The sequence below is a fragment of the Cynocephalus volans genome, chromosome X (genome assembly GCF_027409185.1).
Source record: "Cynocephalus volans isolate mCynVol1 chromosome X, mCynVol1.pri, whole genome shotgun sequence".
In the NCBI taxonomy this organism is placed as follows: Eukaryota; Metazoa; Chordata; class Mammalia; order Dermoptera; family Cynocephalidae; genus Cynocephalus; species Cynocephalus volans.
Window position 1 is genome coordinate 93349576 of NC_084478.1, and position 17651 is coordinate 93367226.

Genomic DNA, 17651 nt, shown 5'->3' on the forward strand with positions numbered 1-17651 from the left:
TGTCCTATCTGGAAGTATATTTTATTTTATTGGGCTGCCTTTGCACTTTCTTGTTAACAGCTTTAAATCAACCATCATAGTTAAAATCAGGAGATGGGCCTCAAATAAATTAACATCACTTCTTCCTTCTAGTCTTTATTAAAATTGGACTTTATTAAAATTAAAAACTGATTTGTAAAACACAGTGTTAAGAGAAGAAAAAAAAAAACAAGCCACCAAATGGGAGAATATCTTTGTCCTAAAAAAAATGTGTCTGGAGTGTTTGTATTACTGCCACTGTTGTTTTGAGCGATGGGATTTAGGGGGCCAAAGTATATATACTTTTTATAGATTCACTGTTTTTCTCTGTTGTGATATGGGAAGAAAGAAAAAGTGAAGGGAAGGGATGGCAAAGAGGAAAACGGGATGTTATAAATAGTTGATATTTGTGTGTAGGGTTAATGTATATGTTGCCCATCATAGAACTTCTGTAGTTTGTAATAATTTAGGAAAATTATAGGCCAGGATGTTTTGGAACATCTGTTAAAAATTACTGGTTTCTGGGCTTCTGTCCAAAATAAGGCAAGATTACTGCAGAGGCAATAGTTTAATTTAAAATACATTGTAAAGTGTTAACATTCATAACATTAGGGTAACTTTCCCTAGTCTCTGCTCAAAGCCATTTCCTCTCACAAATCCCAACCTGATAAGGTGTAAGTAGACAACTATCTCAATTCGCTACCTTTTACATGATGACATATCTGTGGCTGGCACGAATGGAATGTGGATAATACTTGAGAGATAGACTTTAAGATATTAAAATGTGTAAAAATTATTTCAATTTGCATATGAAAACAAATGGAATTACTGATACTGTTCAACAATATTGCTATTTGTTATTAAACTGGAAAACAGTTGGATAGAGAAGTTATTCTTTTTTGACAAAGACTTCAAATTAGAGCTATAAGCATTCATTCTGGAGTTTTATATCTAAGAAGGTATAGTATACTCCAAGTGTTATTTTCTTCAATAGTTCTGAAGCTTAGAGAATCTACATCCTACCTTGCCAGTATCCCTGTTAAGTCTCTTAAAGAAGTGTTAAACTAGAAATTATCAACACATCAACATATTACAATGATTAAAAATAAATTTTAAAAAGAAAGTTACTTCTTATTACTTAAATGCATTGAATTTAGATACTTTTTAAAAATCTAGGTCATAACACCATAATGTAACAAGTTTAACAGGCACTGTTTCTTTTAGGACTGGATCTGCCATTTATGATGATGCCTCATCCCCTAATTCCAGTCAGCTTACCTCCTGCATCAGTTGCCATGGCAATGAATCAGATGAACCATCTCAATACTATTGCCAATATGGCTGCTGCAGCCCAGATTCACAGTCCACTCTCCAGAGCTGGTGCCTCTGTTATAAAGGTAAGAATCATGATTTAGAAGAGGACAAAGGTGTTAATTACGTGTAAATTTTGATAAACTATTAACAATACCACTGAAACTTCAGTAGTAACACACAGTTCATTGACTCAGTTGGTTAGCATACAGTATTGATGAGTTTGGTTTCTGACTAGACCTGCCAGACTTATTGTTGCTTTTGTTGATTTGTTTTCATTCCATGAGCACAGATCCACTTTTAATTCTAGCTTCCTATTTTGCAATCATGTGCACAGTGTTTGGGAGGCATGGCCAGACTAATGACAGAGTAGAAGAATGTGCAAAAACCGTTCCCATTGCTGGGGTAAAACAACCTACATGCTGCATCCTTTTGGAGTTTGAGAGGCAGTTGTGAGGTATGACATACCATACAGGACTTACAGTCAGACACACTTGGGTTCCAATCCTAATTTGGCACTTTTTAGCTGAATGACCTTGGGTATGATACTTATTCCACCTGAATGTGTTTCCTCAACTGTAAAATGAAGATCACAGAGATAATCTATGCCACTTCTTTCATTGGCTGTCTGGAGATAATGTGAGTAAAATATATGTTAAAACCTGTGACACATTAAACACATATTTACAATAATTTATTACATTATCATTATCATTAATTGAGTACTGTTTTTCAAAGTTTATGGCCATTGGATAATGAAACACAAAGGATATTTTATAATTTTATCTTCTGTTTCCTATTCGGTTGGCACATGGCCTCTCTGCCCTCCTTCCAAGCATTGTAAGATCTAGGCTTTTGAATATTTTTTCCTTTTGATGAGGAGGTGATATAATGATATATAGAATCCTAAGAGTATAATTGATTGCAACAGCACATTGATTTTTTCCTTTGATTCTTCATTTATTTAACAAACATTGTACCCTTGAGATATGTATTTGTATTGGGCAATATGGGAAACTGATAAATAAGCCATACTCCTGGACTACCAGGAACTCACAAACTAAATGTGAGAAAGAAAAGTACCCATTTAACTTGTAGCAACAAGACAGACTGTGATGGATAACATAAGAGAACCACCAAGTATTACAGGAATTTAGAGAAGGGAGAGAATCATACCTAGCTTGGAGAAGAGAGAGGACAGGGATCAAAAAAGGCATTAGAGTTGAAGGATTTGAACTGAGCCTTGCAATACTGATACAATTGTAATAGATATGTATGGGAGTGAGAGAATTGAAGGCAGAGGAAACCAGACATTCTGTTCCATTTTAAAATTAGCTTCCAGTTTTGGGGGCTTTTAAAACACTGAAGAAAATTTTAAACATAACCTTTGTAGGAAAGGAAAAAGTGATGGTTTTTATAAAATTCCACGTATATTTCAATGGCCAAGTGGAAGTGTGCTTCCTGTAAAAATTGTGGCTCTTAATGGATTATTCTACCCTAGTTAATCAGAGCCCTGATATTTGAATATTTTATCAGAGTGTAAACCGGGAATTAGAGTTGTCTCGGAGGACAAAATCACCCATGAACATTAAAAGATGGAATAAGTTTCTCATAATTTTGAAACTGGATTGCTACTAAGAAAATAGTCATACACAAATTGAGAAATTCTATTAAGAATCAAAACACACACTTCAAAGTAATGGTATTGTCACACTTGCTCTGAAATGATTGAAGTATACTCTTAATAGAGGCAAGCATACGGCTCTTCAAAAGTACCTTTTCATAAGGACCATTACTCAGACTGAATTGGTTACACTTTAATTGAATGTTTGGGACTTTGGGTAGTTTTGTGAAAAGTTTGGAGTTAAGAACACTTGGGAATGGGGCTTATGACTACCATTGGTCATTGGCGGTGATGATTATGGCCTTGAAAATGGAAAGGATAATTATCTTATCCTTAATACAAATATTGTTTTATTGTTAATTTATTAAAGTAATATAACTATCATTTTGTTTATTGCTTATTAATCTATTTTATATGCAACCTCTTTGAAAAGAAAGTAGGAACTGTCACAAACATACAATTTTACACTGCTTTTTAAAAGTTAACATGAGATCACATGCTTTCCTATGCACAGAAACCATTTTATGCTGAGGAGAAATTAAATATACTTTCATAGGTAGTTATTTTGATTAAAGTAAGTTGAAAGAGATTTGATTTAATTCAAATGCCCTTTGATAAAATTTCTTTACAGATCTATCAGAAGTACATCGCCATTGGAGGATGATAGGGAAATAAAGAAAAAATTATAAAAACAGTTGATTTCAGTAAATAGTGAGAGGTTTTAATAAAGTTGTCAAGTTTTGTTTGTTTTTGCAAAAGTGCTATTGTACAATAATAACATTATTAGCTTTTAAATAGTAATTCATAGGAAATACCGTAGTAAAAATATTCCAAGTAATTGATAAAAAGGTGATTATATGTTAAAACTTGACTCTCCTTTCAAGAACAGTTATCAGTATCAGTTACCAGCCATGAGATACCAAATTATAAGGACATAAATTTCATACCTCTGTTGATCTCATATATTTCAACAGAATTTGCTTTCAGTGTGCTTCTTGGTAAAGCATAGTTTCAAAGTTAACCTATTAGAATCCCGTAAGCATTGGGTAAACCTATGTATTGAAAATTTTTTATGTAATACTACTTGGGGGATATAGGAACTATTCAAACAAAAACACATTTAGTTTGTTTATATTAAAAAAAGTTTTTATCCTAGAATTTTGACAGAAAACACAAATATTTAAATTAGCATTACTCATTGTTTTACAAAATATCTGACTTGAAGTCATCGGATCTTTTATCTTGTATTTACCATTTAGAAGTAAACTGTCCTTCCAAAGTATGCATGGTCAGAAAATTTAATATTTAATATTTAGAAAGAAATGTCAATTTGATTTATTTTTGACAAGTCCACTATAAATTAGGAAAAGTCACAATGGCCTGATTTACAAAGCCCCCTTGCTGTGCATAAATATAATCAATTTAAAACACAGCTACAAAAAAAACCAAACAACAAGTTGATATACACAGTAAGAGACTAATACACATTAAAAAACAAGTCCAAAATACATGTTTAGTTATATTAAAATTTGTGAAAATTCAAAAAAAGAGTTACTAAACTTATCGGTGTGTTTAAATTATTGTTTATATATATGTATATATAAAAATAAATAAATATAACTTTCAGGTAAAACTTTCCTTGTTTTTCCCATATCATTAAACAAAGTCCCTGGATTAAAAAGAAATGTAGTGTTGAACCAAATTTTCAGAGTCCTTCTAAACACTTGCCCCTCTTCTTGAGTATGGTTTGTGTTAAGCTGATATTTGTGCTAATGCTGTCACTGATGATCATGACGCTCTAATCACAATTTCCATTAGAAACTGCTCTTGCAGTACATGCTCTGAACATTAGGATTACATGATACACTGAGGATATCAAGTTAGTGAATGACTGGCTATACAAACCATACTTATTTCCAATATTTAGCATTTCTAATCAAATGGCCCGAGAACAACTGTTTTCCTCTTTCTGTGCTTCAGTTTTCCTTTCTGCAAAATAGATCTTACATTCTTTAATACTTTCTGTCTATATTAACATATAGAATTTATATTTACGGGCAGGCCCGTGGCTCACTCGGGAGAGTGTGGTGCTGATAACACCAAGGCCACGGGTTCGGATCCCACATAGGGATGGCTGGTTGGCTCACTGGGTGAGCATGGTGCTGACAACACCAAGTCAAGGGTTAAGATCCCCTTACCGGTCATCTTTAAAAAAAAAAAAGAAAGAATTTTTTTTTCTTGGTTATGAATATTCATGAGATACAAAGGTGATCGTCACCCTTCGTGCCCAAGATGTGAAGCCCAGATCCGTACTAGCAGCATGCCCATTACCACAAATTGCCATTGTACCCCGTGTCCTCCACCCAATTATCACCAATCTCCCTCCCCCTCCCCCTTTCCCCTACTCCACTTTGTATACCTAGGTATGGTCTCTCCCTCTGCAAGTCTAACACACCACTGCACTCTTTCTTTCCTTCTTTCTTTCTCTCTTAGCTCCCACTTAAGAGTGAGGACATGCAGTATTTATCCCTCTGTGCTTTGCTTAATTCACTCAACATGTTTCTCCAAGCTCATCCACGTTGTTGCAAATGGGAGAATTTCATTCTTTTTTATGGCAGAGTAATATTCCATAGTGTATATATACCAGTTTCCTTATCCAAACATCCATCGATGGACATTTAGGTTGGTTCCATATCTTGGCTATTGTAAATAGAGCTGTGATGAACATGGCAGTGCAGGTATCCCTTTGACATGATGATTTTCCATTCCTCTGGGTGTATAACCAGAAGTGGAATTGCTGGATCATATGGAAGATCTATCTGTAGTTGTTTGAGTAACCTCCATACTGTTTTCCATAGTGGTTGCACTAATTTACAGTCCCAACAGTGTAGGAGTGTTTCCTTCTCTCCACACCCTCACCAGCATTTGTTATTCACTGACTTTTTGATTATAGCCAGTCTAACTGGGGTGAGGTGGTATCTCAATGTAGTTTTAATTTGCATTTCCCTGATGATGAGTGATGCTGAGCATTTTTTCGTGTACCCATTGTGGAAGGCAGACAACTGTGATTGTGTGCATACTAACAGAATATATGTATTTTTTATAATCTGACAGTCTGATTGTGTTTGTTTGAATGCTCATAGACTCAAATGTACACAGCACTTACTGTGCTTATTCATGAACTTAGTATTTGCTTAGTCAGATAATGTTGAACATCAGAATGAAATAAAAACCTCAAATTCTTATAATGGACTTACATGTCCAGTGTTTTAGATTTTATATTTGGGGGCTGGCTGGTTAGCTCACTTGGTTAGAGCATGGTGTTGTATTGCCAAAGTCAAGGGATTGGATCCCCATACCAGCCAGCCACCAAAAAAAAAAAAAAAAAAGATTTTATATTTGGGCCAGCATCCAGTGATGTGCCTGTACACCAACCAGCTCTTCAAAACCAAGATAAATCAAAATAAAAAAGAAAACCTCTGTTTTATAACCTTCACCAATTTCCTTGGTGTAAATGTTCCCACCTTGGCTGATTTCAAGTTACCAGCAGTTTAATAGGTGGCTTACAAAATTATGTAATATTTAACAATTGTCTCTGGTTTGAGCAAACTCCAAGACAATACTCTCCCTTTAGAGCATTACACCAAACGTAAAATGTTTATCAGATCAAACTCTACATGCCGATCTCGTCTCATATTCTTTAAACAAGACAAAGAACATAAAATTTCCTACCAGTTTACCTATCAATTTATATTCCTTCATAAAATTGTAATAAGTGAACTAAAAGTTTGAGGAATCTCTACAAAAATGAAATAATATGGAGTTTATTTTCCAATTTAAATTATACCACTTTAACACAGAACGATGTCAAATTGGAAGGTAGTTGAGCATAATTGCACTTCGGCCACTTTCTTTGATCAATGTGTAAATATTTCCACCCAAGTTTGAAAAAAGTTTGATGATTAGAGATATTTACACCTCTGAATTTCCTTAAATAGTGAAAGCTATCACAAGTGAAAACAGACCTGGCTAGCGTAGTCACAACTGATGTTGTCTTTTTTTCATTATTATTATTTATTTTATTTTCACAGGTAGGAGAGAAAACCATATGCTGTTTAGGGCTCTAAGAAGTGATATGACTTTTAGAAGCTTTGACTTCTAAAGAAAATATATATTTCTTATAGTTTGACAGATTTCCCCATCTCCATGGATTTAAACAATTAACAATGAATCTTACATGCATAGAACTTACCTGCTACAGCAACACTGCCCAGTATTTTAGCCATCAGCCATGTGTGGCTATTTCAATTTAAATTAATTAAATAAAATTAAAACTCTAGTTTCTCCAGTTCCTGCAATTGTTCACATTTGAAGTGCTGAATAGCCACATGTTACTTGTGGCTACTATATTAGACAGCACAGTTACAGAACATTTCCATCATTGCAGAAAGTTCTGTTAGAAAGCATGGCATTAAGTAGGGTTGATGAAAGGTCCAGAACCATCAGTAATATTTGAAAGTAAAAAAAGATAATACAGATTAAACAATCGGTAAGTGTACTGCAATTATTCTTGCAGTGCCCAGAAAGGATAATTATGCTGAATATTGGCTTACATTATTATCATTGTCATCATTTTGTTATAAAACAGAGACAGAGAACATGAAATTCACTGATTTAGGAAATGTTTAATGTGTACAAAGGACTATGTTACATTGCCCTGTCAAAAAGCGCAAAAATGAAACAGACATAGGCCCCACCCCCAAAAGGATTTATAAAATTATGCACCATTTCTGGCTAGAGCCATCCTAATTTGTCAGCTAAGTAAGATAGATACATTCAGAAGCAGATTTCAGTGCAGGCGGTATGGCATAATGGCTGTTTGTCTGTGGGCTTTTTTTGGACAGTTTTTTATTGAAAGATAATTGATTATATACATTTGTCAGGTACAGAATCAGATATCAATACATGTGTAGAATATGTGGTATATTTGAATCCTGGTTTCACCATTCCTTTTTCTGTGACCTTAGGTAAATTAATTAACCTACCTGTGTCTCAGTTTGCCTCACCTCCCAATGAAATGGGGATGTTTGTACCTCCCTCATAGTATTAGCATGAGGCTAAATGAGATAAAGCATGTTAACACACTTAGAGCAATGTTTGGCACCAAGTAAGTACTCAGTGTATATTAGCTAATATTTTATTTATGTTTTACACTCAAGGCAATTATTGAAAAAATCAATGTTGTACCCCACATGTATGTATAATAAAAAATAAAATAAATACAAAACAACAACAACAACAACAACAAAAGAATCCATATAGAAATAGTAATAAGTAGTAACCAATATAATGGCAAAGAGCTAGCCTGAAACAGAAGTAGCTTCCTCTATATAGGTTCTTCTGCATACTCTCTTATCAGTACCAGGACCAAGGATGCCCCCACCATTAGATTCACCTACAGGTATTGGCTTTTCTCTCTTTTTTCTCTAGAGAGGATTCGTTCACTTATTATGGCTGCTTTGATCTTGATGCCACAAAGGAAGGATTAGGGGCTGGTGGGGGCTGGAGAGGGGTGCCCATTATAATATCAAAGTCGATCTGATCTGTATTTTATTTTAAATAATTATTTAAATAATTTAATATTTTAAATAAGTATTTAAAAAGAAAATCATTTTAAATAAATAATAATTATTAGTATTTTAAATAAATTATTTAAAATAAAATATTATGTTTGAATGTTTACATGTGGATTATTTAGTCTAATTTGAGTATGGGATCTATATGCTCTATGAAAACACCCATAGGCCTTCCTTCCATCCCCATTGGGGTACATTAGGCATTCAATAGAATATTTGTTGCATGAATGAATGAAAGCTAAGGATTCACTGGATATTAAACTTTGGGGAGTGTTTCCAGCACAAATGATCATTAGTAATACAGGCTTTAATTCCAAAAGTGGAAAAGACATTAAAATTGCAAACAAATGGTTGTTGTTGTTGTTGTTTTGCCAGAAACTAGTTTGAGGATATTGCTACTCCAGGCACATAGTAGCTTTTAGTTCTGGCTCAGATCCCTTTAGTATTGGCTCAGCTACTAGCATTTGTAGCTAATAACTAATATAGCCATAACTTGAATTGGAAATTGCATTATGATCATTAGGCTTGCAGGACTATTCATCCTTCAGTTATATCACGAAATGTGGCAAAATCCTGAAGGCAAAAATAGGTAAAATACCTGACTGGTATGAAAGTCTATTTTGTATTTGGCAGTTAAGTATTTTGTAATATATGTTTATTCTGTATTTTTGAGAAATTTTGTAATGCCAGTATGCCATAGTTTTCTCTGATAACAAATTTAAGAAATTTAAGTAGGAAGCTGTTATTTGGCTGTTTACCAATATCATCTGATTAGCTGTGTTTCTTGTTTGGCTGAGCAGCTGGCAATTAATGAATTGATAGGAAATGGTCACAAGGCAGTGGCATTAGCATGTGAACATCTGGTATTAAAATTAGTCAACACAAAGAGGGTTTTTTCGTGATAATTCAAATTCACTGAAAAATCACTTCTTAAGTCTTATTTTAACTGCTCTAAGGAAAGACAAAGCTATTACTGTCTATTATAACATGAGATGAAGATGCATTAAGTGAGAATTGAGGGTTGCTTGTGTGTGTTTGTTTGGGTGGGTGGATGGCATAGTTCCAAACCCACAACATAATTTAGAAAGCATGCATTTTCCCACTGAACTATCCATTTTCTCGCTTGAGGGCATTTACATGCTATGAGCAGATATTATGGCTGATTTCCTTAATCTGTCAGCTTCTTCCAGCACAAGTTGATCACACTGAAGAGGTGAAAGTTTCCTCTGTCCAATCACATAGGTCACACGTAGGGTGTGCCTATGAATTTGTACTCTTTCATGGTAACATGTTCCAACTGAATTCCCAATCTGGCCTCATTTCTTATGCACAATATTATATTGCCTCCTCTTGTAATTCAGGATTGATAACATGCCTCCAAAACTACTGCAGAGTGAAAACTCCCATTATTTAGAATATTTTCTCCAAGTGATAAATTACATAATCACTCTTGGAGAGAAAATATAAGAGTCTTGTGGAATCACTGTTTCATAGATTCCTGAAATACATATATGGCTATAACTCTTAGCCTGGAATAAGGAATTTAACAATTACTAAATTGCATTAAATTTTTTTTTAACCTTGAGAGCCTCCTTATTTGTTTTTTTTTCTTAGTTCATAAAAACTCTGCTATCTTCATCTATGTTAACTTAAATAAAATGGTAAATCGGTGATTGTGAAACACAAAATAATTCTTAAATTGGTTCATAAAGATCCATGAAGTGTCATGCTTCTAATGGTATTCAGAGATACCAAGTTTGGGTATCAAATTCTTCCCTTTAGTTAGTGGTAAGCCAAGTTAGTAGCAATAATGAACAAACTTTTTATTTTCCCATCCCTGGTTTTATTATTAAAGTCTGTCAAGTTACAATCTGTTCTGCTTCTGCAGAACTCTAGTGACAGTACAGAAAGAGCACATCAATTAAATATGAAATAGCAAGACAAAAACATGAATAAAATATCCAGTATTCAGATAAACTTCCAAAAGCCACTCCTCAGCAGTGAAATGCCATTAAATCCTTTAGGAACTCATTAATAGAAAACATTTCAAAAAGTAATTACAGTGGGAGTTGAATTGAAATTAAATAAAAATAAAAGACAAATTGTATAATACATAATCCCAATGAATGCTTGATAAGAATCAATAAAATAAAATTTCAGAGGCAACAAGTCAACATTAAGATGGCTGTTGTTAAAAGGCAACAAAACACATGTACATATACATATAACCACATGGTAAAGATGTGTAATAAACACATATTAATACTTCATAAATTCTGTGTATACTACCATATTTTCAAGGATATAAAGGAATATAGTGAGATAAAATAAATGATCTCCATGAAAATGGTCAGAGTTGATAATCTAGTGCCAATAAAAATACTAAACCAAATTGACTGTGTTAAACGCTGTAAAAAACTGAATTTTCTAAGCGTTGCCCCTGCTTTTTATGAAGGTTCAAATGTACTTTCTGATAATTTAATGTGATGAATGTATCCTTTGAACATTTGTGATATTTCTGAGAAAAAATTGTATGATAGAGGAGGGAATAGTTTGTATCAATTAGTAACATTTTCTTTAATGACTCTTTAGGCATAAACTCTGAACTGTATAAGTACATGTTAGAATTTGAGATATTATTGAAAATAATTTTACAAATTTTGAAGAAAACAGGGATTTAGGTGTGTTAGAATGTATACATTTTGGAAATTTCCTTCCTTTACTACATTGAATCTGAAGAAGACTTCTATAGTATTTCAGAAGAGCTGCAGCTGTTTTTGATGGGGCAGGAATGAAATACATGAACAGTAACAGGGTTGTAAAAGTCATAAATGCCACATAAAATGAAGTCATCAATGAATAAAAATGATTGGGGTTTTAGATTTGCAATTTTCTTTTTTAAATGCGCTTATTAATTTGTTGCGAATACTGTTAACCCTGTATTTGGCAAATGGTGAGGACATAATCACTTGTGTTCTCATTTGTAATAAAACAGATTAACTTGCTGTGAAATTTTAACTAGGCTGAGACACAACAGTAGCCACCTAATGAACCAAAGCACATTGCAGTTAAGTAGCTAAATAGATGCATACTGATTACAGGGCTGAAAAATGGATCTGTTTACTTGCAAAGAAGAAATTGTTCATAGAACTATTCATTATTTTAGGAGAAATTAAAAATTTCAGTTCCACACAGGTATTTTTTTTTAACACACCTAATTCTTAGTCAATATAAGATACTGGACTCATCTAACATGGCTTACATGGTGAAAAAATCTGACTTCGGTGCTGCCTTAGGAAAATAATAACGATGAATTGAACCTTGATTAAATATGGTAAGTGCAAGCTACAAAATCTTAAAGCAGAAATATTGCTTCATGCAAAATGTTACTGTCACTCAATATTTACTCTCTCAATCATGTTCTCCAAGTTAGTTTATTGTTCACCTTATATGCTGTTGAAGATGGTAGAGAAGGAGTATAAGGTAAATTATTCGAGTTAAATTGTGTGATCACATATTAATTCAAGATATATTGGGGGAATCCGTTATCATAGAATTGTATTCTCATTATTTATAGCATTCTCCATTTGTGTAGAAATTCTTCCAAATTTTTATTCAGAATAAGTTTTCATTTTTTGTTAGACAGAATGAGCAAGACCAAGTATCATTGTCAGTTGGATTCTCTTGTTTTTCCAAACCATCAGCTGTAGGAATCACTCAAAATTTTTCCATTATTATGACAGGATGTATTGCTGTATGTGATTCCTGTTTGCCACTATACAGTGATTTTTGTTTCTGCAGTTCTATTTTTGCACAGTAACTGCTATACTTTGTCACTGTGCTTTCATTCAGAGGTCCATTAGGGATAAATGTAGTTCATTGAATTGCACATTTTTTTCAGCAAACTTCCAATGTTAGAATTCAAAGACAAATACTGAATGTTTTACGCTTTCTGCACATATTTTGGCATAGAATCAATGAAACTACACAACAGTAAGAGGCAAAAATAATTTTGGCCTCATATATGAAATTTTTTTCATTTGTGTGTGTGTGTGTGTGTGTGTGTGTGCGTGCATGCGCATGCACACATACTACTTAGAGAATATATTTCAAACATGATAGTTTAGGTTGAATTTCACAACCGATTGACTACTATACTAGACTTTTCTAAAAGCAAAAGGATGTGGTACAAGGGCCATATGATAGATCTTGCTGTCCATCCCCGTACCATCCCTCCAAAATACAAGCAGAATTACTGGAGGAAAAAAACTTGATTATTTTCTTTTGCTTTACTTATATATTTCCTTAGATTTTGCCTTGCATTCACTGTGCTACAAGTAGATATTTTCTTGCATACTAAATATAAATGAAATGTATCAGTACATCACTCTGTTTTAAAGCATTGCCGCGGGCCTCAACCATGCTCCCCTCCCTCCTTCTTCCTTCTCCCACCCTAACCTCCTCCCCTTTCCCTTCTCCCCCAACTGTTCCACAACATCTTAGAATGTAAATAATAATAATAAATAAATACACAAATAAAATTTAAAAAATAAATGAATAAATAAAACATTTTTGAGGCATGACAACAGCTATAAAGTCTTTAAAATGTAATATATATTTACAATTACTGGAATTTAATTAGTATATAATACTGCAGCTAATATACTCAAAGTCTTCTATTCATTTCAGTAAAGTTATTGAATGTTAATTAAATGCTAAGTGATAATGTAAAACACCATTTAAAAATTAGCATAGTACATTGATGATTGTATTAGTGTTCTAATGCTGCTGTAACAAATTAACACACATTTGGTGGCTTTAAACATGCTAATTTATTATCTTACAGTTCTGTAGGTCAGAAGTCAGACATGGGTCCACAGGGCTAAAAGCAAAGTTTTCTGTTGGTTCCAGGAAAGAATCTGTTTCCTTGACTTTTCAAGCTTCCAGAGGCCAAACACATTTCTTCGCTTATGGCTCCCTTTCTCCATTGTCAAAGCCAGAAATGTTGCATCTCTCTGACCGTTATTCTGCAGTCGTATCTCCCTCCAATATTCTTTTCTGCCTCTGTCTTCCACTTTTAAGAACCTTGTGATCAGATTGGACCCACCAAGAGAATCCAGTATAATCTCACTATCTCAGGGTTCTCAATCACATCTTCAAAGCCCTTTTGGCCATGCAAGATAATGTATTCACAGGCTCCAGCAATTAGGATGTGAACTGGACGTCTCTGGAGTGGGGGAGGCATCTTTCTGTCTGCGCAATGATGGACATTGCAAAATATTAACTACTACTAATGAAATAATAACTTTTAACTCTCATGCTATCACTTTTGGGCATTAGGCAAACACAGTTTTTTTTAGGGGTTTATAAATTTTGGACTTCTCATGCAAAATCAATGTAAAAATATACAAGCACATATTTGACAATCTAATTCTTAATGTTATGATGATTAGAATACTGATGTGATTACAGATAATTAGACATAATATTTAATTTAAGAAATTTTATTATGGATGAGTGAAACATTTTATAGGACAAACATTTTCTGTCCCAGTATGTCTATCATCCAGTCATATTTATTGCATATGTGCATAAACACTGCAATTTGGTTCTTTTATTGATCAAATTAACTGAATGATTCAGATTTATTCATCAATTTGTGATGCATAAACATTGTGAATAAGTTTGGTGTTTTATAGCAATTTTCATAATCACAGGAGTCTTGAGAGCCATAATAATTACTGTAGAGATATGTAAAAATTTTTGATTTTTATTCAAATTCATTATTTAAACTATAGCAATCTAAGCAATACTAAAGAATTGGCATTGATAGATCTTAGTGTCAGTTTGAAAAACCCGTCATTGTGCCCTGGGACTATCAAAATGTTTTGTTGTCAGAATTTAACGTAAGTTCCTAAGGTGTAATAGGTTACAGGTCTACTATTTCCATACTTTTTGTGTAGAAAACCTTAATATGTACCAGGTGCCACTATTTGTGAGTTTTATTCCAGGGCTCTCAAGTCTTACATTTGAGAGATCTTCTCAATCAGATAGTAGTATCATCCTCCAGGCCTTAGCATGAACTTTACATCAATCTAGAAGCTCGCAGTAACAATAAGTTTCACTACACAACTATGTTTATAATCATTTATGAATTTTCTGGGAAAGAAAATGGTAACTACCATTTTTGAGCCTCTGCCATGTATCCAGCATGACACTGGGCCCTTTCACCTTTTTTTTCTTATTTAACCCTCACAATATCACATTAATTTCACAAGAACCAAATATATGTTTTTGCCTAAAGATATGTATTTAAGACCAGATATTGTGAATATGTACGCTTTACGGATGAGAGGTCAACATTCAAATGTTATGGACTAAATCAACATGAAAGATGCACACAGATGGCATTTCCTTTTGTGTTTCCTTTGTGTCAGGAGCGGATCCCGGAGAGTCCTTCTCCTGCTCCCTCTCTGGAAGAAAGTCATCGCCCTGGGAGCCAGACTTCCTCCCACCCCAGCAGCAGTGTGTCCAGCTCTCCCTCTCAGATGGATCATCATTCGGAGAGAATGGGTGAGTATCTTCCCTGAAACAAGTAATTCGAATATACTCTTTCAGGAAAGTCCTCATTAGGCAACAGAGAGGGGAGAAAGAAGCTGGGGGAGCTGACACCTGATTAATATATATGGCTTTTTGAAGTGGTCAATTTTTATTGCTCAAGCAATATGAACAATGGCATGAAACTTAATGTTAGAAGTTTGTTCTCTGCGAAGGCCTTCCTTTATTGTATAAGACAATCTCATGGGAATGATATGATGGAATTTCTGTAGAGAATGTGTTAGTTTGATATGTTGGTATATAAACAGATAATGTGATACAATACACTTGTTGCATTCACAGCATCCTTTAGAATATTGGACGATAAAATATCTTGCAGGTAGCTGACATTTGAAAGCGGTTAAAAAGTGAATCATTATATGATTTGCCACAATCTCAACAACTTGGATCACAAATATTTAAAATGGTTTTTCCTACATGTATTGTCTCAGAAGTCTTACACTATGGACACTATTCCAAAAGTTGGCAGTGATGTGGCATATTGGAGACTTGAATCTAGCCATAGGTCCTGCACTAACTAGCTCTAATATCTTGGGTATGTCACATTATCTATTATATGGAACTCATTACCGCCTTGCCAAATACACTGTGTTATTTTGAGGTCAAATGAAATAATATTTGAAAAAAACACTTCAGGAGTTTAAAGTGCTAAGGAACTGTGAAGGATAAACATGACTTTTCTCTCTGTAACTTTACCTTCCTTGCTTATCATCTCCGGCTCTCTGATCCTACTCAGCTATACAGAAGTTACCAGGTGCATTCAGCTGTCACAAATTATCATTTAGTATATAATAGTTATGGATCAATTGAGCTAGATTAAATCTTCCTTAACCTTCTGTACCTACACAATCCCATTTTCTATGTATCCATTTTCTTCAGTGAAAATAATTTCTGCTATTCTTTTATTGTTACTATAGGGACTTCCTTTTTGTGACTCTTAATTTTTATAGCTCATAATAGTGCTTACTTCCAGCCTCTTCAAAAAAATGTGTTTTGGGGGTGAGGAGGGGGATGTGGGGAATTTGTGTCAGGGAAGGGTAAAGGTGATTTTTCCCTTGTGGAAAATTGCCCAAGTCTCACTTAGCTTGTCAATGTTGTATATTGTTTATGACTCTTTAACTTACCAGTGATCTCAGTGGTTCTTCAAACCCTGCTCCCCATTGTAATCACCTGTGGAGTTTTTACAAATATGGATGCCCAGGACATACAATCAGAGTTTGAGTCACTTGGTCTGGAATACAGCAGTATTTTGGTTTGTTTTCAGTATCTCCTCAGGAGATTCTAATGTGCAGCAAGGGTTAAGAACCAATGAATTAGAGCTTGAGGCTAATGGCCCTGAAGGAGTAAACTTAATTTCTGGAAGAAGTAACAGAGGTTTTCTAGCTTCACTCTGTTCTATGGACACAGACTACCTGGTTGTTACAACATTGTGTGCAACTGATTCAAGGGAGTCTGAGCAAGGCAAGAGGCTACAGTTATATGTTCATTAATGAATCAAGAAACGAAAGCACACATTCTTCTGTTGGGGTAGTCTTTGTATTGATGAGGGTAAGGGAAGGGAGAGAGAAGGGGGAAAGGGATATATAGAGAAAATTATTTATTGAATGCTGGCTAAAAGCAGAGCACATAAGGAAATATACTCAGTGATATATACATCATAAGAGAATGGGTGACTTACACTTGGAAGTAAAATCAAATATTTCCAAAGCAATGTAATATCCTAGGAAAAAAATCTTGACAACACAGTATATTTCTAATTCCACTGGTGGTAATTAGGCTCTATATGTACATTCCACAGTTGTCCAAGCACAATAGTGAGATTGTCTATGAATGAATAAAAAGAGTTGATGGTTCTTAGCTTTAAAGTGAAGATATTTTATATATAGAGCTATCTAATGTTTCAATAAAATATGACTAAAATGAATGATATGATAAATTCTGAAAATTAGCATGTTTTTCCTCTTTCAGTATAAATGTTTCATGAATAATCACAATAATTAACAGAAAATTATATTTTATCTATTAATATTGCTATATATATTTGCAAAAACTTCCACAAAGTGACTAAAATGCATTATTATTTTAAATTCATGATTTATCAAGTGATAAATTATTTTCAGAAGCATTTTGAAAAATATATTCTTAATAATGGAGGCAAATAATTTGCATATGGATTTAAAAAGAGGAAATAATTAAAATGCTTTAAAGAAAATATGTTGGCAATTATACATGTACTATATGTTAATTATACTTTAAAGTTCACATAATTAAGCAGCTTATTGATTTTTAAATTATGTGATCGTCAGACCAACAAAAATCTTTCACTGTTTCAGAAGTAGAAGTATATATAATTCATGTTTCGTTATTGGAGAATATTAGCCACTTATGTGATGCTTTTCTGCCTTTCTTTTGGATGTTTTGCATGGAAATTTACTCAGTTACAT

At 33.7% G+C, this 17651-nt stretch overlaps 1 protein-coding gene across 1 annotated transcript in view; it reads left to right on the forward strand.

Annotated features, from left to right (window-relative positions):
* DACH2 (dachshund family transcription factor 2) overlaps nt 1-17651 on the forward strand; it is a 551156-nt gene that overhangs the window by 464325 nt on the left and 69180 nt on the right. Inside the window, exons 6-7 of the mRNA XM_063084695.1 lie at nt 1243-1415; nt 15027-15162. Of these exons, the coding sequence (XP_062940765.1) occupies nt 1243-1415; nt 15027-15162 (309 nt within the window). The remainder of the gene's footprint in view (nt 1-1242; nt 1416-15026; nt 15163-17651) is intronic.